The sequence below is a fragment of the Branchiostoma floridae genome, chromosome 7, assembly GCF_000003815.2.
Source record: "Branchiostoma floridae strain S238N-H82 chromosome 7, Bfl_VNyyK, whole genome shotgun sequence".
Classification (NCBI taxonomy): Eukaryota; Metazoa; Chordata; class Leptocardii; order Amphioxiformes; family Branchiostomatidae; genus Branchiostoma; species Branchiostoma floridae.
In genome coordinates this window covers 23,008,033-23,034,732 of record NC_049985.1, presented here as the reverse complement: position 1 = coordinate 23,034,732, position 26,700 = coordinate 23,008,033, and the positions used below count along the sequence as shown (strand labels likewise).

General features: G+C 39.5%; 1 protein-coding gene across 4 annotated transcripts in view; it reads right to left on the bottom strand.

Annotated features, from left to right (window-relative positions):
* Window positions 1–7,838: 7,838 nt before the first annotated feature.
* Window positions 7,839–26,700, bottom strand: part of LOC118419765 (glycine receptor subunit alpha-2-like) — a 78,875-nt gene continuing 60,013 nt past the window's right edge. For 2 of the 4 annotated variants that reach the window (XM_035826348.1, XM_035826346.1), the window contains 3 exons: window positions 20,385–20,749; window positions 18,830–18,868; window positions 7,839–10,424 (listed from right to left, as the gene is read on the bottom strand). In XM_035826348.1, the coding sequence (XP_035682241.1) occupies window positions 10,188–10,424; window positions 18,830–18,868; window positions 20,385–20,749 (641 nt within the window). In that variant the 3' untranslated portion in view covers window positions 7,839–10,187. Of the gene's footprint in view, window positions 10,431–18,829; window positions 18,869–20,384; window positions 20,750–26,700 lie in introns of all 4 variants that reach the window. The other 2 variants (XM_035826349.1, XM_035826350.1) reach the window with 2 other exon arrangements.

Below are 26,700 nucleotides of genomic sequence, written 5' to 3'. Positions count from 1 at the left end.
GCTGTCAAGAGCGCAGTGAAAATATAGCTCGCGGGCCCGGTAAACGGTTTTTAAACCCCAAATGGAAAATGCATAGGGCCAGTGACTTTTATCACATAGAAACATGCACTATATAAAGTGGGGTGAAACGGTGAATGCCCCTTGTGGAATCTAGAGGTACACCACCCTCACTGGCAATCTTTCACAACCGTTAGGCCACAGCAAGTACATTTTATGGATGACATCAGCGCGCGCATTAATTTTTGCCTGATTTTAGAAAAAAAACAAGATTTTTTTTTCTTCTACATGGATGGACAACATGCCGATAAAGTCCCAAAATGAGCAACTATGTTGTGTTGTAGTCTAATAATTGTACTTGTAGAAGTGACACTTGTGAGGTACCTAGGACTGTAGTTGTAGAAATGAAACTTATTGGATAGTTCTAAAAATGACACCAATATGGAAGCTATGAGTGTGGTTACCAACTTGGTGATGCCAGTCTACCACACCTGTGTCACTTTTACCACACCAGTACATGTCTTAAATACAGGAATGAATGCATTGTTGGCTCTGATACCATGTTTTATGCCTTTAATTCTATTTACAGCAGTCATCACAACTTCATGGTGCCTATTTTTGAAAAGGTAGCCATCTTGTTTTTTTCACCCATCTTGGTTTTTTTCGCCCTATCGCACTATTGTTGCAGTCTGCAGAGGATGTCATCCATAAGATTTACTTGCTGTGGCCTTAGTTTCAAATCCTTTAAGTGCTGCTCTTGTGTCCCAGGGGTGACACTGATCTATACCCCCCCCCCCCCCCCATTGTGTAAATCCTGTCCCAGTTCCTTACCAAAAGGTACAGATTGACAGATAGATAAAAGTGACTAACATGTCTGGCATCCGGCTGACCAGACAAAAGGATTTTTTTGCTCCAAGGCAAAGTTGTTTTCCTGATAGTCAAATGTTATAGATTTTCGGCACGTTTGGCTAGCACTTGATGGCGGGTATTATCACAGGAGGAGGCTCTTTCACGCTATAGTTGTGAGGTTATGTTTGCATGCGACTATATTTGTATTCTACGAGTTAAACTACCGTGGGCATGTTCCAAATCATAAGCACCCAGTCACGTTTGGAGTAATCTCAGCTAGTAAACATGGTCGCACTGCAAGTAACAAATCATTGCCCTGAGGAACTAGCCTGGGTGCCATCCGGATAGTAGTTCGCTCCTATGTTCGCTTCTGCAATCGGAAACACAGAGAAGCGACTGTATATAGTGTATAATGAATTTCAGACCTAGATGCGACTGTATATACAGTCAAACCTGTATTAGCGGCCACCTTTGCATAGCAACCACCTGGCTATAGTGGCCACTTTTTGTCGGACCCTTGGATTCGTAATGATTAAGACATAGGCTTAGCGACCACCTGTCCAACGCGGCCACGGCCACACGATTTCCGGTCCCGTTGATACAGAAACACTGCCTTAGGCAACCATCCTGCAGCCTTATGTCACCCTGCACCGAGTTTGAAATTGTAGTTTGTGAGGATTTGAAGCTCCTGGCAGGGTCATTTTGGCGGTAGCAGAAGGTATGCTGCATGCCTTGAGCATTAAAGTGCAAGTCTTTGTCGGTGAATCTACCGATTGAGACAATGTTATTTGGTGAGAAAGATTAGTGGGAACTGAAATCATATGTAGCTCATGGTCAATTGATCAACATTTTCTCTATAGTGGCCACCTGTCTATAGTGGCCATATTTCTCCAGTCCCTTGAGTTACCGCTATAGACAGGTTTGACTGTAGTATGTAATGAACGCCAGAGCGAACTACTTTCTGGATAGTACCCAGGCTACTTAGGAACGCAACAGACGGTCGAAATCTTGTCATCCTGAAATTATGTTGTGGCTTGGTGCAGATGTGAAAAAAAAATGAGGGTTTTGCTTTTGTCTGTTTTACACATTTACTACAGCTCCATTTATAGCTTATGCCAGTTAAGCTTTCGGTTGATAAATTAGCGGGCATTTAGCTACTTTGTGCTTGTCCAAAGGAATGGTCTAAAGACCCCAGTCAGAAGTCTATTGCTAGCAACTTCAAATGATTTTTCAGTCTGACATGTTATGAACTATTCACAGCCATCACAAACAGTCTCTTCTGAGCAGTGAACACCAACGGAAATCTGTATTGGCGATAGTGTAAAATAGGCAAGTTCCGGGTGTCATAATCTCATCCGTGAACATTCCAGGTCATAAGAACTCACCCCACACAGCAGCCCGCTATCTCAAGTGTCCAAAAGTCTGATTAAAAAAAAACAATCCAGCGAAATGTCCCGCAACCCTCAAATATGCCGCCATATTGGCATCAAATGACCTCAATTTAGGGACTGACCACTTCATATTAGGGGTCAGCACAGGCCTAAAAAATGAACCGAAACTTTGTTTTTTGCCTATTCTGAACGTATGTACCCTAGACTATCTCACCAATAAGAAATGTTTCTTACATTTTCCTGCTACGAAAATAGGCTAAAATTGGACCTTCTGCGGCTGCGTCAATTAGGGTCATTGCCCTTCTATTGGATACCTTCTGCATGTAACTCGCACTTAGCTTTGGTAGCGTGCCAAACGATGGCCAAAGACCAAGCGAGAGAAATACAAGAGCAGTGTATATGATAGACTGCCCTACACTTGATTATAGCCCACTTACACTTTATTAAACGTACGGCGTTATTACTTGAAATATGCTCGTATAAAATGACACACGGTTGTAAAATACGCTATCAACTTCAAGTTTAAGCTACTTTTAAGTATGATTAAGGGCGAGGGCGCTGACCGTGAGTGTATGTTTGTCAGGCTTTCCCTTTGCGCTAAGACTCCGGGTTTTAGTAGCCAGGACAACCTTTTTCTACGAGTAGTTCAACCTTCACGCGAGTAATAAACGTTCGACCTCTGTGCCTCAATTACAGCCGTGTAATTTAGCAACATCAAAAACTTCGAGCTTTCTCTCACCAGATGAATCGTGGCGGGGATATCAGTTGTTTATTGAGTCGGAGGCACTTCAAAAGTGCATCGACCAATGCTTGATGTGTAGATGAGTAGGTAATAAAAAAGGACGTCGTCCTTTAGAAATGGGTGTCTAATTTGGACAAAAAGAGTAGTAGTTGGAGTAGTGTCACGTAATACGCAGTTTTCACTACGACGGCGCTCTCGCCGCGCTCTCTCTGCGACCCAAAATTTGGCATATCGCTCAAAGAATTCTATAGAAAAGAAACGAATCTTTTTACACTTTCTGTGTTTTGTTGTCTTCTAAGTCGCACTTTTACGTTTTGTATGATATACACAGTGCTAAAGCGAAGGTTAGACATATTCTATTTAGGTCGCAGTGAGAGCGCATTGCGATCGCCGTCTAGTGGAAAGGGGGCCTATTAGTAAGTAGGAAGTATCGACTCCTTATGTTCGTTGACCTTGGGATACCATAGGCTGGGTTTACACACGGTTTTTTGAATCCGCTGGAGTCTAACTGGAGTGTCTGTGTAAACATAGGGTCGCGAAGTGACTTGGAACGCTTAAGTCTACGTCCACGATACCAACGGCTGGGTTCACACTCACGTTTTCGAGTTGTTTCAGCCGAAGTCAAAGATATAGTAGCGTTCCTTGACTGATTTGCATGTGACCACTTACCCTGAGCATCGCATAACACATCGGGAATCCACCGCCCACCCCCCTCCCCCCCCCAACACGCACACTCCACGATCGGCTGCTTTCCAAGTTACTAAAGTCGATTCCAGGAAAATGTTTCTTCAGTACCCGGAATTGTTGTCTAGACAGTTCTGACTCGACTCCAGCGGAGTTGACTTTGAGTCGACTTGGAAATACTTGGACAGACTTGAAGACTACTTGTAGTATAGTATTACTGGCTGAGTCAACTCCAAGAGACATGAACTCTCCTTTGTTCCTAGAGCAATAAAATTGCTCTATCAAGATGGTGATTCTGTGGCGATAGGTCATTAGTACTGCGTCTGTACAGAATATACATGCAGTTACTTTCTTCTTGTAAATTCTACGTACGTTATTGTTGCTGACATAGTTATGTTCACTTTGTCTCTCCGCCACTGCTATATTTAATCCAGTGTCTAGGTTTTTAAACTAAATGTGATTATGTATGTTTGTGAAGTGTAACAACTTTTAAGATTCTATGAAATGTAATTCTTTGGCACATTTCATGTGGCATTTATAATGTCATTTGCCATGCCAAGAACCAATAAAGCTGAATCTGAATCTGAAAACGAGTGTGAAAAGCTCGCCAGGGTTGAAGATATTGATACTTTTAGATCTATCTAAAAGTTGAGCTCTTTACGAATTCGAAATGAAGTGTGTTGATGCCACCAGAAACATCTGGTCGTTACCGAACTCCGTTCCAGTTGTTTGATTAACAATCATCTTGTGAATCTCTACAACTGTTTCTTATACCGGTTTGTTGGAATATACCCACTATTAATCTCAGTCCCCTTTGGCCGACGACCACTATTCTCTATTGTAAATAATGGCCGTTGCAAAACGCGATTCAATATCTATAGTGCTATTACTGTAAGCTTCTTACCGTAACAAGACTGTCAAAGAGTCTCCTAAGTAAACCTATTCAATTTGGCATGATGACATAGGTTAATAAGTTGTGAAAAATTGAGTTTTGTATATTGATATGGTATCATCAGCTAGAAAAATTGCGCGTTAATTAAACTACTTGAGATAATGTCTCGCTGTAGTTTTGGCACCGTTGCGGCACTGCGAGGTTCGCTCACTGCGGTGCTGTTTTTATGATTCAGATATTGCGTAATACGTAAAAGTATGACTTGGAAGACAACAAAATATGCAAAACATATAAGAAAATTCGTCCTTTATCTCTAAACTTCGTTAAATAATCTCTCTAAACCCACAGCGCCGCACCGGTGCCCCAGGCGCAGTGAGATACCACATTTAGAATCATGATTCGGCATAGGGTTATAAGTTCCCAATAATGACGATATAGTTGGACATAACGTCACATCAAACCAAAGATATCATTGTTTCAATGATTTACAGCTGTATACATTGCAGATGTATGTTGCTCTTATCCTTATCTGATACCTATTTATACTACGGTCACATTTGCACCAGTGCCCGTAGGCAATATAAATGTAACCCCGGCCGGACGCTAAAGCCATACATTTGTCACGGTGGACGAACGGATGCCGGGGTAACCTCTCAGTATTTTCAAGATAAGTTTACGATAGATCATATTTGCTGCTGGGTCCCCGGTTGATTTTAACTGAGTGAGAACTTCAGGGCCCCGACCGAGTCAGAAAATAGCCCGCTGGCCACAGGGTGCCCCACTTGGCCACGTAGGGGTCAAGCCAGAAAGTGCAGAAAAACAGCTAGTATGTAGACAAACTGGAGGGGCCCTTTTTTCAAATTTTACCGTAGCTTTAGGCAATGTAACTGACATCTACTGAACTTTACACCTGGATACTGACAGTACTATCATCAGAAACATTGACGTTAAGCCTTTGCGGAGAAATCTGCCACAAGTATCATGACCTAATAACGTTACGCCATTAAGCCTGCAATATACAGAATAACACAGCATAGTAGTGCGACTGTAATGTACAAGTTGAAATTAGAACGAACGATAATTGTGCCGTAACATGGACTTTATAGGTCACCGTGCATATGTTCATACCATGACGACTCGCACGCTGTATCTTCGTGGTATCTCGCTGCACTTGGGGCAGCGGTGCGGCACTTCGAGGTTCGTTCGACGGGACGCAGCGACGCCGAAGACTCTACAAGACATACTGCGGGACAGTAGCTCTCCGCTGAGGGAGTTCTTTACTCCACCTCAGGCCAGTTCGTACAGTCTTCGTCGGGAAGCCCGATACAGGGCATCTAGAAGTAAAACGAAGCGACATGAGATGTCATTTGCACCCCGCTCTGTAAGATTGCTGTACGAAAGTGCTAGTTGATCGGTAAAGAATGTTGATTCTGTCATGTCTATTTTCTTAATCCGATTACTGTCTAATTTTAAATGTTGTAAATGTATTAATGTTTTAAAGTTGATTCTGTGACTGATGACGTATTTCATGTGTATATACATGCCAAGTCATCCAGGAATAAAGCTGAATCTGAATCTGAATCTGTTCACTGCGGCCCTGTTGTGTTATTTTCGCCAATTTTCAAAAATAATGTAGGTATTGTGTAGTAAGTAAAAGTTTGACTTAGAAGCCACAAAACGAAAATCAGTTTTTTTTAATATCTGAAATTCGTTGAGTAATATTCAAACCCCGCGGTGCCGCACCGGTGCCCCAAGTGCATTGAGATACCACCTTAAGCTTATATCCCAATTCCACTTTGACGTAAAGTTCACTAAGATAGCACTGAGACTGACAAAAACACAAAATGTGCAAATCTATTATTTTTTTCACTTTGTCGAGCGATTTGACAAAGCAGTCAACGAAATAAAAAGAAAACGTCTTTACACATTCCTTCGTGTCTTGTAAGCAGTCAAACTGAAATTTTGCATGATTATAAAAATGAATCCAAGAATCTTTAAAATTTAGCGCAAAGCTATCGACGTCTTAAGCTTAATTCTTGTTTTGCCGTGTCGTGTTCTTATGATATGTCGACATGGTGAAGAATTGGCCTTTTTTTACAAATGTGATACTACTGGAATCAAATATATCTGATCGTTACACTGCAGCTTTACTGCCATTATGAGCAGTTATGTACTGCAGACTACACTGGCCAATTAATGAATTGCTTTCTGGTTCTGTTTCTGTCAAAAATGCAACTTGTGAACTTTAACATTGCTCTGTAGTATAGGCAGATAACATAGCAACGTAGCGTTAAGTCTTTACTTCATACTAATCTAAGGAAGTTGTAGCAACAAATAAGTAGCAGAAACCCCCATAAGTTGTATGCCTGTTGCATCTGTTCGAACTGTGTAAACAACATTGTAGCAGCTGTGTGGTATGCCTTTAAAACAAGATAATATCATATCCAAGACAAAAGATAACAAAACCTGAAGTTTTGTGGCAGTACCAAGGTCACAGAGAAGAGGGCAATAACATGACAATAACCTTTATCCTTCAAACACCTAGCCACATACCAAATATCATTACAATCCCTTGTCATTGAAATGCTTTTAGAATTTAAGGCATACTTTACTCCAAAGGAGAGAGTTCCAGTTCTGCTAGAAATATTTTTCTGAATCCCAAAACGTAAGTGTATCGGCCACATGATATTAAAATTGTACAAGGTAGCAGTTGCATTTTACAACATTGTACAATATTGCCCTCCAGACGAATTACAGCCAGAGTTGCAATTTGTTTCTGGATATTTGTTTGACAAGCTGTAGCCGTAGTAACTTTGTTTCTACTTGCGTTTGGTCAGAGTCTTCGTCAATCATCCCATTGAAATCTATACTTAAGACTTTAAAAAAGGTGCTTTCATAAAATTGGGGCGCTCTTAGAAAACATGGGTCGCGACCATAAAAACAATGTCTGTAGCGTGTGTGTGAATCGTTGTTCATCATGTTATTGTCCACCCTCGGCAACTTAAATTTATTTATTTGACTATTATCCCATAAGAGCCGATACGTAAGACATTATTTCCATCATGTATTACAATCCATCCATGGGTCTGCATCAAGGGGGCAAGCTACCCAGCTACTTGATTGGTTCATTCATATGTTCATCCGTGCTTATTTTTTACAAACTTGATTTTGTGTTCATGAAGACGTGGTCTTAGAAAAGAGTACAGTATGCCTTTAAATTATACTTACCACAAATATCCATTAACACGAACAGACGCATAGACAAACACACAGACAGACAGACCAACAATGTGATTTTTATATGGTAATATCCAAGAACCGCTGGTAATGGTAACCGAGCTAGTTTATTGTCACTCATTGTTATTAATACATGTACATTCACACCAAAAAATAGATTTCCAATAACATGTGTTTTGCAAACGAGGGGTAAAGATATGATCTATATTTGTGGTCTAGCAGAGAGGTATACAGAAACTATATTACAATGTTGAACGACTAACATCAACGTCGACCATCAAAAGGCAAAGTACGTTGTATCTTAGTAATAGGCTACTATGTAGCAATTCCATCAGGGTATCACCGACGAAAATTATGTTTGTAAAAATCTACGAAATTATGAAATTCAATAGAATATGTATACGAATTTACCATTTATTTACCGTTCGAACACCGCGTGTATTGCTTCAATTTTATACTACATAACAGAGGCTAGTAAAAGCCGTTTATGGTGTATTGGTGATTACTTTTTTACTACACCCACACCGCTTAGTGATTTAAGTTCTATTTGTTAGCTGTAGAAGGGTCCCATGCACAAGAAATGCTCTTGTTACTTGCTCAATTTAATGACCAACTGTAAGCATCCTATATAGAATCCTGAACGCATTATTGTGACTTTACAGTTGACATCACAATTGTCACAGCTTAAAGTATAGTCATAGAATGCATGGATAAAGTGTCTTTTTTCACTATTTTTTCCTGAAGTTATGCTTATGGCTAATTCTTTACATCGACACTTACATTACTTCAGTTAAAAGTTTACAAATTTTTATCTTCATTGCAAATTCTCATTTGCTTAGTACGTTATTGTGGAAAGTATAGTTAAGACCTATATACTGTGAACGTTGTGCCGTAGATTCTCTTTTTGTCACACCATGCGTTTACAAAGATACCGTCCACTGTACAACGTACCGTAGAATCCAATCCTACATTAAAGACTTTTAATTTAAGTATTTAATCTCGTGTACTTATGACTCGACAGTGCTTAACGATTTACATTCGTAGCTCTCTTTTACCCACACTTTTTACTTACCACCGATTGATCAGAGTCCCCATGCAGATCTACTCTTTGTAGACAACTTTGAGTTTGTCCAGTCGAGGTCCTATTTAAGTAACGTAACGCCCCCTAGTTTTTGACGTGTCAAGTCTCCTGATGCTCTGAAGCTGTGAGATAGAATCCTGTATCATTTCCAATAAGTTCTTCCAATGAACTCAGAATACCTTTCAAAGCAAGGTTCTGCAGACAGTTGTGACTTTGTTCGTAGAAAGAATAAACGACTGATGTAGATGTGGTTCGTTCCAAAAAAATAAATTCAAATTGCTGATTTCCATACTTCGCTTAAACAGACACGTTGCAGATTTGAAAATAGCCGTTACGTCTTCAAAGTTGTCCTTTGATAAGAGAGCGAGTTGGATTTCAATGTCACCTCTGCCCGGTAGGCAACCCGACTGCCGCTTGTTGAAGCTTACCAGGAGATCCCTTTATACCTGATGATAGAGAGGTCCTGTGGAATGGAGATAAGGTCCTGTATTTTCTGTTTTATAAAGTGCCAACCTTGTTTTCAACCAAAGGATTGTAGTTCTCTGTAGTAATTCTGCAGTGGCATAGCCATAGGGTCTTCTTCCGATGGCATCAGCACTCTTATATTTACGAAGTTTAAAGATGAAGTCTTGCTGTGTTTGCAGGCTTTGGAAATCGAAGTCACTTTGCTTTTGAACGTTTTGCAGCTGCGATGGGACTCAAAGGGGAGTGGTTCCTCTAGAATTTTGCTTCAAATCTCTGTTTCTTCAAGGTTTCTTGTACAGAGTTTGGTACAGCTCGTGTCGCAGCTTTTAAAAGAGTGCTGGAATTCAATATGTGTGGTGGCTTGTTGTCCAGACCGGAGGTGGTACTCTTTCCGCGTGACTACCTTTTATCATCACCGAAGGCTTTGGGGGACGAATTTATGTCTCTTCCCGTCTAGGCCATCTTCAGATCATTAATGGCGTAGTCAATACTCGTTTAGTATTCTCTCCGCGCGTGTGCTTGTGTGTATCTGTTGGATGATGGAGTCGGCAATGCGATGGATGCACCTTGTCCTGTAACTGTAACAACTGAAGAGTACGTAAGAAGACAAACGTTCAAAGTTCGTTCAGTGTTGATCTCTTCTTCTTGTATATGGTGTGTCCGCATGTCAATTATGTACAGAACATAGTTACAGTACGTTGCCGGGTGAGTTGGTGCATCGGCGAGCTCCTGGGTAGCATCTGGCACAAGCCAGTCCGCTTCATTAAACTAGAGTCGTTAATTTTCCCCCCTTGCTGTATATATCCTATCTCGGTGTACAGAGGCGTAACAAGAGTCCGTTTTCGTTGATCATAAGTGCACGAGATACGTTGTCCAGTAGAGCACGTTGAAAGCCAGAAATGCCATCGGGAATGCTGCCCGGGAGACGGTGTCAATCTTCTTAGCTCTGTCTATGTATTTGGTTCTCATTTTCTCCTGGGCAGCATTTTGTGCGTCGCCTGGCTTCTTGACCCCGTCCTTGTTGAGCTGGGGCCCCATGCCGTACGCAGCAAAGTTAAAAGTCCGTCCATCTTTCTCGTCGTGGTCCTGTGACTGTATGGGTGAAAAGAGATACATGTACATGTGTTGTTATCTTGTAGTCGTACGTTTTATGTATTCTACACAAGTCACAGCCAGAGTTTCTCTGTAGAATGTGAATGTTAGAAGCATAAGCTCGGGTTCATACATTTAATAATGACAACAGATATATCACATAACCTCTAAGGATGTTAGTAGTTCTGCGACATACAACAGCAAAATCCCAAGACAAAGATATACTAATCTCGTGATATAGCTGTGGTGTAAAATTGTTATCATGGTTAATGCAGTATTCTTACAAATCATTAAAATGAAGAGAATTCCGAAACCTTGTGAATGTAAAGTAATGACTTTCAAAAGGTGAAAATAATCTTTAGCAGAACAGTACATATATCTATACAGAAGAACTGAATCGTGCGACAATTGTAGCAGGCACATTGTATGGCAATCCGTACATAAAAGGCAGTTTGACTATTGCTAATATATAACCATTTTGAAGAACCTATATATGTCTAATTCATGATTAACAATAGAGACTATCAAGCTATGCATGCTCATACTCTAGAACAGCATATTGGTAACAGCATTCTGCTTCAGGAATGTATATAATTTCTTTTTGAATAGATTTAGTAAATGATAAATGACTTATACATTTATCTGAGTCAAGTTATTTATCCTTGCTGGTATACTCACATCATAAGGAACGTCCGTGGGGAGCAAATAAGGTATATATTAAATTAATCAACATTACACAAACAGTGTGCGCCATCCGTAACTTTCCTTGAAGATTGGGTGCATGTGACAGAACAGTTTTGGTTGCATTTTTTTTACATTAAATGAAATGACAAAGTGCAGTTTTAAAAGTTAGCTGGAGACAAAAGAATAACCCTACGGTATAAAAATGAAGGGTTGGGGTTGGAAGCGACACTCAAGACCGGTAGAGAAAATGTATTTTTGAGGAAGGCGATGAGAATGCAATGAATATGGGTAAAAACGCAGCTGTGCAGAATAAACGGCAACGGCATTTAATGTTTAAGTATGGGTTAGAGGTGGTCTATTGGGTGCACAGAAAGTACAAAATGGGACGAAGTGTTACATATATTTCTTCCTATTCGCAGCAATTCATTTGCATATTATTACTTATCATTTTTATTTTTTTTAAACCATCCGTGACAATCGCGAATCTTGACAGAATAATTTAGCTACGCAAGAACAACATGCTGTAAAAATTACTTTTAATCCATTCTGGGGTAAATTCTAGAAAAATATAAAATATTTATTTATCACCCATCCCTGTATCTAACTTACCACTGTACCATTCCCTTATTTTTCTATTGATCCCATATCAGTTTGCTATGTATTAAAGCTCTGTTTTGCATTTTCTGTACATTTCGTTCTATCTCGTTTCCTTTCGCACTTTCAGTAAACCTGCCCAGCACATGATGCATTCACTCGGTGACCTCTACCCAGAGGGTGTCCTGGTGTGACCTGCCCAAGGCCTGTAATAACGGGCCCTACTTATCACGTGCCTTGGCTCCATCCATTACAGGCACTGCTTTAATGATTACAATTAACAGTGCGAACCAGGCATATGTGTGTGTGGTGGGTATTGGAAATGGACCGGACCAGCACTACACAAAATCAGATATCTAAGAGTATCTTAACCCTATTCAGACCGGGGGTCGGAGCTTTTGAGGCCTGCGCCAACTTTTATGTAGCATAACGTCAGAACGGCTTACGCTAGAGCCACAAAATTTGATGATTTTTCCTAAATTTTAGTTGGAAATAATTCACAAAGATTGAAAAAAATGAATTTTTTGTGTTGCCATGTTGCAATTTTCTTACATAAAATCTTATGTAATCTAGAACATTTTTTTATTATAATATATGCAGAAATTATGCTGACTTTAAAAAAACTTGGTGGTCATATGATACATAGGGTAAGAATGACAAGGGTTCAAAGGGGCGGGCCCCAGAATTGACCAAAACGCCCGATCTGAATAGGGTAAAATCATGCGTAAAGATACTACTTTTAATAAAAGTTATGCATTGCCTTGTGGATGATTAACGTATGCTTAAAATCGTATTCCGTGCCAGTTGCTTACGACTAGTCACAGTAGGATAACTATAATGGACTTTACCTACCAATTTGTGTCTACATTTTGTACATGCCTTCTGTGAAACCTGGGTTGTTAACAATATGTCAGCTCTTGACAGCGACGGACCACAATATATATCTTTAGCGCCACATCATCTGGTAAACAGAAACGTTACCCAAAGACTTATCTAAGCCATAATGTAATCTGATTGCTGCGTGTGTGACGTTGTTTGCCGGAATCAGGAACTAAGAGGGGCGATGAATAGCGGCAAAAAAGAAAAACTACTCTCCTCTTAGCCTCACATGTACAAACCCACTCATAAGTCAGAAAATGTGAGATCCTTCGTCTTCCACTGTATCAGAAAAAAAAGTTGAACCCATACATTAGAATTTAGAATTAGCTTTTAGACTACAGTAGACACATGATTTACTGTTACACTATTTGTCCGTTAATTTCCTTTCATTTTACCTGCAATTAGTTCGCTGACACGAATTTAAAACAGACTAATTATTATTTATGACGGGATGTTGAGTCTTGCCCATCGCACGCTCTGTCTGGCTAACGTACCACTAGTGACGGCATCACAATTTCCCATTGCGTGACCTGCGCTGGAAGGTTAAATATGATCTTAGCAATGACCAGAGGTCCCTCATGTCAGGTCTGCAAATCCTCATATAAATCCTGGCCATTGTATCATACGTCACAATTCTCGTTAGTAAGATTGCTATCAATGAAAAGCTACTCAGAGCATTGTGCACTTGTCACAAGTCCGTGACCTTTGTATCCACGGTGACATTGAAGGCCCAGTTTGGATTAAAAGTCGCCATATTGTCTGGTCCGGTACTTAAAGAGGAGACACCGATGATTTATCAAAAATGCACAGAGATGATACCAGCTGATTACTCGTTTGGTTGTTCCAAAATGTTTTTGCTTGAGTGGTACCAGTAGTAAGTATTGGTTTCCGTTAACTTTTTTTAAAAATTCAACTACAGTTTGGAAGGCGATAACCCTTACTGTGTACACGTAGGAAAATATATCCAGGAATACTTTTGTCGTGTCAATAAAGATTCATCACTTTTTATCTGTCACTACACGAAATGTGATATTTAAGGGCTGCGTAAATCATCCGTTAGACCACATGTAAAGCATAACTTTTCTGAAAAAGCATCTTTACGCAAGCTTTAAGAAATTTTTCACGATCTGATGTAAAGTTTTGGTTTCCGGTGATCTTTATACACGTGTTTCAAGTAATGGTCGGAAAGTTAAACTTTACGATCTTGGTAAGTCATCGCCATTTCTTTTTTGTGTCCGAAGCCCTTGACCGCACCATCAAAAAAGACATCAAGAGGTCACTCCAAACTTTTACTGTCTAAATTTTACGGCTGGGTGACGAGAATCTTGCCATTTCGACACAAACCAGATAATAAAAACCGGAACTGGTTACAACTTGAAGTACTTCTTTCGGCTGTAAGGTCGATATCTAATTCACTTGCCTCTAAAAGGAAGCGCTAACTATTTACGACTTGACTGCAATGGTTGGTTGTCCTAGAGTGAACTGGCAAGTTGCGGTCTTGAACGGTCAACTCGACAAAGTTCAAGTTGAGCAAGGATAGTTTAAACATTGAAAACGCAATGTTACGTTGCCTGTTGAATCGTTATGCTTTGTCTTTCCATATTTCTTTTAATCTCATTCGCATAGAAACACATATATCTGGATAGGGATTTCTTTAAAATTACTGTTTAAATCACCACAATACCAAAATATAAAAATTATGAAATGTGTCGTAATTGATAGATTTTTGTTATAAGGGCGCACCCATACACATTGCTAGGATAGATTGTTGACGTGGTGTGTCTATCTTTAACCATAAGACCATGTAGCGGTTTACCAACACACAAACAGAGATACCACCTCTACCGTTCATGCACGATTTATACGTAGCATTGATAACTACTATACTAAAAGCTGCACTTTGATAAATGTATGGCTTTCTAATACGCAAATATCTCCTTTTAGGTTGGACTGACATGAAACTTATTAAACATTGAGCCGTTGTCTGAGTTGATGAATGAATCTAACGCTCTCAAAGATGTCTCCTAACTATGCAATGGTATCTGCATGCTGAGAGACAGACTTAAAACTAAAATGAACTTTTGGAGTTCGTTAATAAGTTATTATATTTCCACAGTGCATGTATTTAAGATAAAACTTTGGTCCATGGATCAAATTGTGATAAGCTTATTACTTGCTGCCAGCATTGCCTGAGGTTTTGGGAAAGTAGCTAAACTTTTTTTGGTTTTCAAACGGTTAATTTAAAAGCGTCCAGAGGCCACCTGCAGTTTTGAAACGTGAATAGATGCTTATCCGTGTACAATTTCCTCAGGTTGAATGTATTGCAATTTTTTTTTCATGTCCAAGGAATTATACAGTCCACGAGTCTTTTACCGTCCGTCCCCTTCTTCAAGGCAGTACTGATTTAGTAGAGACCTTGCACTTCAGCAAATCGTCAGCTACTGTAAGTATTTTGTTGTGAATAGAGAACTGTTTTCAATAGTGAATAGATTTTGTTTTGTCACTGAGGTAATATACAGTGACTTATATGTTGCACTACATGTTTTGTAAGGCTCCTATACCACTAGGTTGCAATTGCGCTGCAAACTTGATGCGATCTAGGTTGTGTTTTTGAAACTATTTACTTAGATGTCATCCATAAAATGTATGCCTGAAAAGACGACAAAACACATATCTATGAAATTCACTGAGCACTGAAATTAGGCCACAGCAAACAAATCTTATGGATGACATCAGCGCGCGCATTAATTTTTGCCTGATTTCAGAACAAAATGGTGGATCGGGGATGGTCAGATAGACCAAAATAGGCAAACATGTTGCATTGTAGCCTAATAATCATACTTGTAGAAGTGACACTAGAGAGGTAGCCATGACTATAGCTGTAGAAGTGAAACTTGTTGGATAGTTGTAAAAGTGTCACAAATATGGAAACCATGAATGTAGTTGCCAGCTTGGCAAGTGATACCAGCGTACCACACTATTTTTTAATACAGGAATGAATGACTTGTTAGTTTTGCCACTTCAAATCTGGCTACGGCGTTTATGGTGTCTATGTTGAACATTAACCATCTTGTTTTTTTTTTATCCATCTTGTTTTTTTTGCGCTATTTCATTATTTTTGCACTCTGCATAGATGTCATCCATGAAATTTACTTGCTGTGGCCTTATTCGGTTGCATCGCGGCCGCAGCGAGGTCGCCTCCCTGTTGTAATAGGGGCGTTACCATGCTGGTGCAAGATTGTCATCGGCTTCAAGGTAACTTGACGTCATCCAATTTAGATAGGGTCTGTTGCAGCACACAGAGCAAAGTACCAAAGAGATCACTGTTTTCCCTGGACGCAAAGGTCGTTTAGACGTTGCCTTTTGTTTTGCACGCCCTCCAAAAGTGCTTTTATGTTTTCCCCGATAGGGAAAAACATATTGTTTTCAGGTACGTTCGCAGGTGCGTTCTTTTTTATTTAATTTTTTTTTTGCCAGGAGTATCCATAAACAAAACAGAGCTTAGAATTACAATTAAGTCGTGCATAAATATGAACAATTATGATGAAAAAATATCAACGTTATGGGTTTGCGACATCCAAACCTTTATGTATTTTTTAATCTTCACGCGATACTATAGATCAAACCTTATGATATAGTATGTTTAGGTTGACGACCTTGTGCAATAAACATTTAGGTACAGGCTAGCTATTTCCTTTTTTTTAATTTTGAACTTGCACACAATACTAGAGGGCGAGCACAATGGCATAGTTTGAGTATGTTACTTACCTGGTCCAAAATCTAAGTAGATGTAGGGTCGCCCTTTCTTTACTCGCACACAGCAATGTAGGGCGAGACTAATGATATATTATCACATGCGTTTAGGGTGACAAAAGGCTATACAGGGAAAACATTCTGCATTTCCACGAAAATGTTTCCTTTCTAGTTTACTTACATATTTCTCTCGAGGACTAGCGTTCAACTTTACTGAACACGGGAAAGATCCGGTCTGAGCCGGTCCGGGTAATTTCCCTAGTTGATGAATATCGATTTTCTAACTTCCTGACGTTGTTCTGCGGCATTGCCCCGACATTGACTTCTTATATGATGCTTTCTACAGCAATATTTTAGAGTGATGTCTATGATCTACATATCAGTGAAATTTACTATGATTACGAGTTAGTGACTATAATACACTAAAAACAATTTACCAGTTACATGTCATCCCATAATTTAAACTGAGATTACTTAATCTTGTAAATATACCTGTCAGAACCCGTTACCATGGCAACACGAAAAATCACAAGCTCAAATGTTTTTCACAGAACTGTTGCCAACACTATTTTAGGAGAAGTCACCAAGTTTCGTAGTCCTAGCAAACGTCGTACGGCAGTAATACAACGCCAAACTTTGCGCAGGCACTTTTAGCTACTACGAGACTGATGTTCTATTTGTGTGGCGCTTAACAACATACTGACGCTGAATGACAATACATTCTATTAAACCATTTGTTAGATTCAATCAATAAACAAAAAGACAGTTACAGATGCATAAGCAAAATATTATTGCTTATTGTAATTGAATATGCATGTTTTGTAATAAGAATGTCAGATATATAGAAAAATGAAATGCACTTTGTGCTAGAGTGTTCTCTGTACAATGATATGCGTAATAGCCTCGTTAATGTTAAACGTGTAAAAGAGAAATATACACACCTAACAAAGGTAGACTTGTCATTGTCATTGTCATTGTAACTTTTATAGGTAAAATATACAGCAACATTTTCCGATTTTCTATACTTCGCTGTTTACGTTGCTTTTATGAAATGCAAGGCAGGTATATAAGTCCCGAATGTTATGGGGTGGTGTATTGAATTATGCGCATCTAACGTGTGATTAACGTAGGGATAAAGATAGCATATTAGATAGCAAAATTTTCCTGTTTTTCCTTCGCTGTTTTGCGTTGCTTCTATGAAATGCAAATCTGGTATATAAGTCCCTAATGTTATAGGGTGGCGTTTTGAATTATGCGCATCTAACGTGTGATTAAGGTAGGGAGCTGTCATTAGAGCAGCCATTGGGTTTAGATCAATCATGTCTTTCTTCCGTGTCTATGGTCACACCATCTGTCAACTGTCATGTCCTCTGAACACTGCACCAACATTTCTCTCATAAATTATTAATATTACATGATACATACCATGCCCGTATGTTGCAGAAAGACAATGAGCATGATTTACTACCAGATTTTATCAATTCACTTTTTATTTCAGGGTAAAACCATGTGTGTAGAAGCGGAAGAAAAGGGCACGAAGGTAAACAAAGGGGTTTGCTAAAAGTCGATAGCAATCGAAGTAAATTAAGGTTAGTACATGGACGAGGACAATTTTTCAGCAAATTCAATTATAGCTGTTTTGAGTCAAGAGAGGTTAACAATATGCACGTCATAGATAGGAGATGATAGGGGAATGGTGTTTAAGGTACGTATTGTAGTAACTGAGCGATCAAAACGTAAATAGATGAGGGTTTTGGACGCCGCTTGCTTTTGTATTACATTGTTTATATGGCCTTTACTCTAAAAAATTAGCAGGAATTAAGCAGAATCAGCCGGAATGAAGTAATTGAAAAATTCGTGCCACATTCGGAGCCATTCGGGTGGGAATTCCAAATGGACCTTATATCCCCTTCACACGAGAAGGAATTAGCCAAAATGCCGTAAGAATGAAAATTCTTTTTTATTCTTGTGAATTCGTAGTGGATTCTAGAAATTCTCACAGCATTCCAGATATTCTTTTGGCCACATTCTGGCAGGATTCGAAGTGGCTTGCCGTTTTGGTTCTACATCGAATGGGATAAAAATGTTTCGAATAAGGTTAAAATGTCGTAGACTGCGATCATACTGCAATTAGAATACACATAGAATCCACTTTGAATGCCACTCGATATTTATCCACTTCGAATGCATCTCGACAGTTTTTAACATGTCAGAAACTTTCGGGCCAGCCAAAAGAACGGAAACAAATAGCTGGAATGCAGTGAGAATGTCTGGAACACACTACGAATTGATAGGAATTCCCAGCAATAGAAAATAATTTTCATTCTGACCGCATTCAGGGTCATTCTTGCTCCCGTGTGAAGGGGGCTTTTCCAATCTTGAAATGTTAGAAAATGACGGTAATATGTTGAAAATTAGTTATATTAATGATGATGGAGATTCTAGAATATTTCAAACCTTCGAATTCAAAACTCTTCAAAATAACCTACCTCATACGGGTATACCTGAAGACCGGGTCCAATATATAGCTGACGGAAGTATGAAGATGGAAACAATGAAGGGCCATGAATGATGGTTTTGGAATGAGTATGAGGTGGTTTGGATGTACGGAAATAGAGGTAAACGTATCTTAGATGATGATAGAAAAACGTGCATAGAAAAGTTGCTCCAAAACAGAGCATGGTAGAAGAGAGAGAAGAAAAAATCTGGAAAAATCGTTACGAACAGTTTGCAGGGATTTTTAAAAGTTTCTACATTCAGTTTTTTATTACCCTAAATGAGCTTCATTCTTAAATTGAAAGTTCAACTGTATCGTTAGAAGTCAGTATTGAACCTGTTTAATTGTAATATCTAACACAAAGATTGGACTCACGTGCACCCAATTTTTCGACGTTAAAAATTCTTTCAGCATATTTAAAAACAAGTTCAAACTCGTTTAAACTTTCAATCGTTTTACGAATTAATAGCAATTGTGACTAAAATATTCTTTTTTGATAGTTTAAACTTTACAGACATTATGATGCAGACGCTATCGATTACTATGAATCAAATCATGTAGTTTAGTATTGAGCTTTTGATTTCTCTTTTGTTTCAACCTATTTGGTAACCTTTGCAATTGGATCATTTTCCTGAATATCCAAGCCTTTGTTTGCCAATGCCTGTCCATACAGAAGCTTTTGCTACTTTGCCTAGGATTTACAAAGCTGCTACTGCAGGAAAAGTGGAATTAATCAAAAGCAATGAATACCCGGTAATTCTGGTAGTTATTGCTTTTGATATTTGATGCTTGAGGCGACGATTATTAAACGTATGTAGGATTTTTTTCGCTTTTGTTAGGGCAACTATTTCGAGACGTACCAGTCTGGCTTACCTGGTACGTAATCTCACAAAAGGTCAAATAACACGTGAAGTTAGATAAGGAGGGCCTAGTTCACAAAACCTGGGATCTACCAAAAGCAACACAAACATACAGCGCATCTTTACTGGCTCTTTACATCGCCTCAAGCAATCATTACCAGATTTACCCGTATATATACTCAGTTGTAAATCCAACTTTTTATACAGTGTGGTATTTGGTAAATGGCAACTTGTTTCGTTCTGAGAACAGCTAGTAAAGCTAAGAGGATTATGCTTTTCTACTAAAGCAATAATGTTCTGTTTCTGCAGTTGATGATTGTTATTATCAACTCTTTAAGTAGCGATGTAAATCACGTGAAACTTCATTTTAAAGACAGTAGGAGGCAACAAAACACATAAAAAATTATTAAGTAGTATTAAAGTGACATTTGTCGATGTGAAACTAATATAATGTAGACCATATGCGTCCAGATTTACACATCTACCTGATGCCTTTGCAAATATCGATATACTTTTTAAAGAATGTTGCTTATTGCATTTCAATTGCAAGTGAAGAACTGTTTTTTATAGTCTTTGGTTCATTGGGAAATAAGAACGCCCACCTGGCTGTTCGGGGAAATTGAAATGTAAAAGAAAAGGAAATGAAATGGAGTTTGGAGTTGAATGAAATCTTAGGAGACATCCCACCTTCTTGTTCTTCTGTTTCCGTCTCCGTATCCTCAGCAATTCTTTGTCTTGCCTGGAGACGAAGTTAACCGCCGCAAACTCCAACAGCGCGGCGAACACGAAGAGGAGGCACACGGCCATCCAGATGTCGATGGCCTTGACGTACGAGACTTTGGGTAACTGTGCACGGGAGCCCGAGCTCTGTGTGGTCATGGTGAGCACCGTGGTGATACCTAGAGCCACACGAGCGGGGGCAGCGTCCATATTGATCCAGAAGGAGACCCAGGACAAGATGACAATCAGCAAGCTGGGGATGTACGTCTGGATGAGGTAGTAACCCATCTGACGAACTAGGTTGAACTGCGCTTCAATACAAGTAAAGATACCTGCCAGAAAAGATGGAAAATGTAGGAAAAAGTTAAGAAAAATTATCATAACCTGAAAGTTAAACAGTACTTTTAAATGTTAATCAGGAGCTAAGTTGTAGCTTTTAACACAATAGATTGGACTTATTCAATTTTTTTACCGATTAGCTTCAGACTTTTTAGTAAATGTGCAGTCCACCGCTTCGGTGAAGTCACTTTATGCAAAGAAGGGGGATACCATCGTTTTTGTTTTCAACTGGTAATCCTCTGACCACCGAGTCACGTGATCTATCTCTGAAACGTTACAGAACTGATAGATTGCTGATTCCATGACAAAGATGTGAGTTGGGCAGTTGAAAATTTGGGTTGATCCATGTTTGTGTGGGAATTTAGATTTCAGCTCTGATTCAGTTTACAAATCATTTAAACCAGAAAACCATTGATTGCTGCTGTCCCAAACAAACTATAACGGTGATAAATAGATATTACCGAAGATTGTATCTTCTTTTAACGAAGCCATCATTACTACAACACCATATATATAACACATGTATTTTAACAATAAACAAGGTACATATAATATACTGTAAGTAAAACAAAGATTAGACAGGTATAAGATAAAACACAATGAAGAAGCTACTGAATAAAGCAGTCATTAAAAAAAAGATATTGAATGCTACCAAAACAAAATTTGCCAATTTTATCTAATATATATTTTGGATTGTGATCAATGAATGCTTTTATATTGTGTATAATGTAAACATTTAATGCTTACATTTGACAGTGCTGGTGTATCTGTATAGATATATACCCCATGGCTTTTTTAACGTCGTGAGATTCACGTTCACTTCCTTAAGACAAGACTTTTAAGGCCCCGTAAAAAGACACCCAGAGGTAGTTAAGAGGCCGACGACCTTATCAGTGGGAATAAGCGTGCATTTACCGATTTCTGGCCGGCGGCGCGCGCCCAGCTGCCGTTACTGAATAAGTCACGATCGGGGGAGGGGAAGTCATTCCAAACGGTACACGGCGAGATTGGGGTTAATGGCAGGGGGCATGGTCTTATATCTGCACCGGTCTTTCTTGCCCCGAGCGCATGACATTTGTACTTTCCGGTCAAACGGCGCGTGCAGGCGAAGAAACGGAAAGGGGGAACATGTTTTCCTGCGTGCGCTGATAAGGTTCGGCATTTCGAAAACCAACTCACGTTGGATAGGCCGCTTCACACGAGCATGAAATAACAATGTTAGATCAAAGGTACACAGAAAATATACAGAAACTAGTATGGGTTTATGCCGCAACTACATTACTGACTGATGCTTAAGTTTTTTGTCTTTGTACCGTTTATTTCATGCATACTGTGTCTAGTTGTCATAATTTACCCCACACTGTAAGATCAACGGTATTCAGAGGTACTACTGCTAAGGGGTAACTTTGTAATGTTGATTTAATGAATAAAAGATTGACAAGAGTACATAAGTGTCACCTTTTAGACCTATTTCGGGCCGGAGTTGACAATGTAAACCGGCCCGAAATAGGTCTAAAAGGTGACACTTATGTAAATTAACTCGTTAAAGATAGGGTGAAGCAAAATGCTTTTCAAGTAGGTAGGGTTGATGTTAAATGTATCATTGTATGTATTTATAATTAGTTTCCTTCATTTATAGAACGTGTAATGTAATTGTTCTCTATTCAATCGTTCATTATTGGTAAAGTTTTTAACAGGAAATATGCACTTCAGCATGTGTAAACGGCCTAAATGTGCTTAGATCTATAAAGGTTGTCAACCAATCAATGAACTACATGTATTTTTATTAATGAATGTAAAAACATATTGTAGCCCTTGATACAAAAAAGCACACTTGTAATACTTTCCGTTACAGAGAGCACAATATGTACGAGGGGCGTGCAATAAGTAATGCCCCTGACCCACTTCCAGTCGTCTGATCTAGATGAAGTTTTGTATGTGTAATGGTTCATATCTCTATGGGTTATGTTGTAAAAAGATAGCTCTGAACTAATTGCTGTTTCTCATTTACTGGTGTTTGAACTGAGTCAGGTGTGAGATGGACCAGGTGTGAAATGGAGCCAGTTGAGTGTCGCGCAGTGATCCGGTTTTTGTATTTGAAAGGACGCACACCAAAGGAGACTTTTGATGAAATGAAAAAAAAAAAAAAACTTATGGTGATGATGCCCCATCATATGACCTTGTAAAACGCTGGCATCCTAAATTCAAACATGGCCGGAAGTCCGTGGAAACAGCTCCCAGAGCTGGTCGGCCCTCTTCTGCCAGTAATGAGGCATCTGTTGGACGACCAACCTGGGTCCTACAAAAACGGTTTCCAGAGCTGCATCAAACTATGGAAGAAATGCATAACTCTGGGTGGTTCCTATGAAGAGAAAGACTAATAACTGTGCCAAGTTTCATTAATATCCTGCTATGAGAAATGGGTCAGGGGCATAACTTATTGACCGCCCCTCGTTTTATGTTTTAAGTTACGAATATGTATATATATATATATATACTAGGAGATAGGGTGCAACATTGCAACACGTATGTTTCCTTTCCTAGCACGCACGCGTATATAAAACGTACGTATTACGTATTCGGCACAGAAAGAGAAGCCATAAGCACTAAACCATTCCCTGTATATTAATTGTCGTTGTTCCACTTTAATATACAGCTGACGTGACATTTTCGCCAGTTCCAGGAAAGTAGTGATGTTTACTACAAGTACTGGAGAGGGCGTATGGTGTAGTTGGAAACCTCCCCTTGATGTCAATCATTATTTAAATCAAAGACTGCCCAATTTAGTCAACGTGCAAAATTTGTGTTCGTACAATAAAGGTGTTTGTGGCATACAACGAAGGTCCATGTGTGTGAAAGCTGAGGTATGACAGTGTTGTAATTGTATGACCGAAAATTTGTCTCGTTTGAATCTGGTCTAACTATTATTGCATGTTATCTACATTAGTACTTTTTTGCTCTATCACATATATGAATGAAAATGGTCTTAATCATTCAAAGTAGTACAAGTTAGAATGTCTTGACCTAAGAAACAAGTTGCCAAATACTCAAATCACTTTTTATTATCATTATGTTCATTATCATTATGTAGACCGGCTGAATTGCGAGAAGCTTAGAACAATTAGCGGGGCTGGATCGCAAAGGTTTGTAGAGGTTGCCATTCGGCTCTAACTCAGGCTTGGACTCAGTACATCAGTAATTTTCCCAGGTGCGGCCAGGGGAATAGGTTTGAACCACTCACACCGGGCAGTACCCTTCTCTTTTAAACATGCTCGAAGTGTGGCTCTCCTAAAACATTACTTTTTAAATTTAGGTGCCGTGCATGCAACCTCTGCATCAGTAGAAAAACTTTTAAATTCTCGCGGCGTTTCCTATCAGTAGCTGAAAACATGATTCCCAAACAGAGCTCCTTCTTTAATCATATATCAGATTAGTGCTTGGTTGCATTTGTTGAGTAATTGCGTGACGTAATTTAAAAATTACCTGACGTCAACGTCAAAGGCTGTCGTACAATTGTCGTCACTACAAAGATTAGTGTATTTCCGTAATCGAACGTCTGAAGACATAACTCTGGTGTGACGTCATTTTACACGCACGTGTGCATACCTCCGTGGCTCAATGGCATTGCGACAACTTATCAACTTGAGGTATACTAGCATTGACTGCAAGAGTACCTTGAACCGATTGTAGTACTATTCCGCGTGGTCTATCGTTGGCAGTGATAATAATATGAATTCTGCATCTATATTTATATTACACCCACACTAAACATTAAACATCCTCTGTGGCACTAAAAATTAAAATTATCAGAAGGGAACTAGAAATGCAACATTTTCTCGAAAATACAGCGTTTTCCCGAACTAGTCTCGTACACAAAACTACACCATTAGTCTCGCCCTATAGTATGGCGTGCGAGTAAAACATGATGTACATAGCATAGTTTTGATATTTACATCTTGTGTATTGTCTCTTGTATTCCTTGACGCTGTAATAGTTTCATGACGTACTTTTGTGCTATTTGTAATTCTTTTTGGACAGACGAGGACAATGTGGCACTGCACTCATAGTTAGAAACTTATATTTACAGTGCCACATACACAGTACAGACAGAAGGTAGATGAAGTATTTCCCTTTAACTCCCTATCCGAAATAAGGTAAACATTTAACACCTGGGTGAAGTAAGGAAGGTTGTGTTAAGTGCCTTTCCTAAAGGCATGACGTCGGGGACACGGCGGGTGTCGAACTCGAGACTTCTAGATTGTGAGCCAAACGCTCTACCAGTTACGCCAAACACGATGCCATGCACATGACGTACTTGCCAAATCTTCACATAAATTACGCATCGTTAAATGTCCCCTTTATTACATCAGCTTTCAGAATAAAGTAATTACGCAGTTTAACGCAGAGTTTTGCCGCAAAGTGATGACAGACTTATATTACCACACCGGGGAATTATATTAAATTTGCGTAGGCAGCAAATGCCGGTAATTTGAATCGATCCACCACATTTGCTGAAATAAATAAGTGTGGAGGGAACCAGGTTTGCACATGGAGTCTAATTTCATTTGGCAGCTTGTCTGGAGACTTCGATGGGGGGTGGTTCTTGGAAGACTTGCAAAGAATCGCATTTACTCTTGATTATTTGTAATACTTCTCCTTAATGTGGCATCGTGTTGGAGGAATATTTTAGGGCGCGGTCACATAGTTGCAAATGACTACACACATGGATTTGGATTTCGCGGACCTATAGCCATTACGAATACCTCCCTAACATGTTCAACATAATAGCACATGGCACACATTTGTGACTGGGGTGTAAAAACCGTGTAATGGTACGTTTAAATTTGCTGATGATCGCAGAAACATGCTCTGGTCGGTGGTATTTGGTGTGACAAATTGAATTGCTTACTCAAATACCATTTCTTCATATCACCACTTGCCATGGATGGTAGTCATGATGACATCATCAACCCTATGTAGACCGGGCTTGTTTGCATTAACAGCTTCTGTGATACATGTATATGCAAATGCGGACCTTACCTGTAATCAATGAGCAACGTTTACAATGCGTCACGAGAGAAGGTGAGAATTATTTGGCGAATTAACTCCAATGTTGGTCGACGTCTCAGGTTTTGAAATGTAACTTTTGGCAAAGATACAGAAAGAATCTTTGCATTTAATTCAAAGGCATTACAACGTTTAATATACTCAATGGAGTAGGCAGCTGTCGATTAGATGGGATTTTCGGGGATCCGTCTGGTAGAAGTAACTTTGCATCAGACCTGAGTCAACTTAAGTGGCAATGACCTACTACTCGTATAGGATGGAACGATAGTCAGTGCCAAAGATATGATGTGTTTTAGGATTTTATCATTGTAAAATATTGACTAAAGGAGGCTAAATTAGATGGCTAAACTTATGTAAAACTTCACTAAGGGTGTGCCATACACATGTGTGATATATTTTCTGTGACCCACACGTGAACGGGCGTGGCAAGAAAGTTATGATGTGTCTATGATGGACAGGCTAGGTCGACAACTAAGCAGCGGTATTTCATAATGGTGGCGGATTGATGATATATTCGCCGCAACGTGCCATTTTTCATCACCACCAAGCGGATCCCCTCGGCCTATCTCCCGCCATCACTCAAAAATCTCTCCGCCTGGAGAAAACCTCGTGGTGTCTCATCTAAAGATGCCAATCTTGTAACCTTCCCTCAAATGGTGGCACAGTTCATTTCACAAAAGGGCAGCACTTGAAATGAGATGTCACGCAGGAGATCCTCCGCAATCCTTCAAGGGAGGAGCCGATGTTGTTTGAAAGTTATTGCAGCCGAGGGGTTATGGCGTTTAGATCACCCTCATAAAGAAAGTTAGGGGCGCTTCCGGCTGGCGACCTAACGGCACCGTGTGGAAATTAAACCCTTTTATGTGTCCACGCTCAA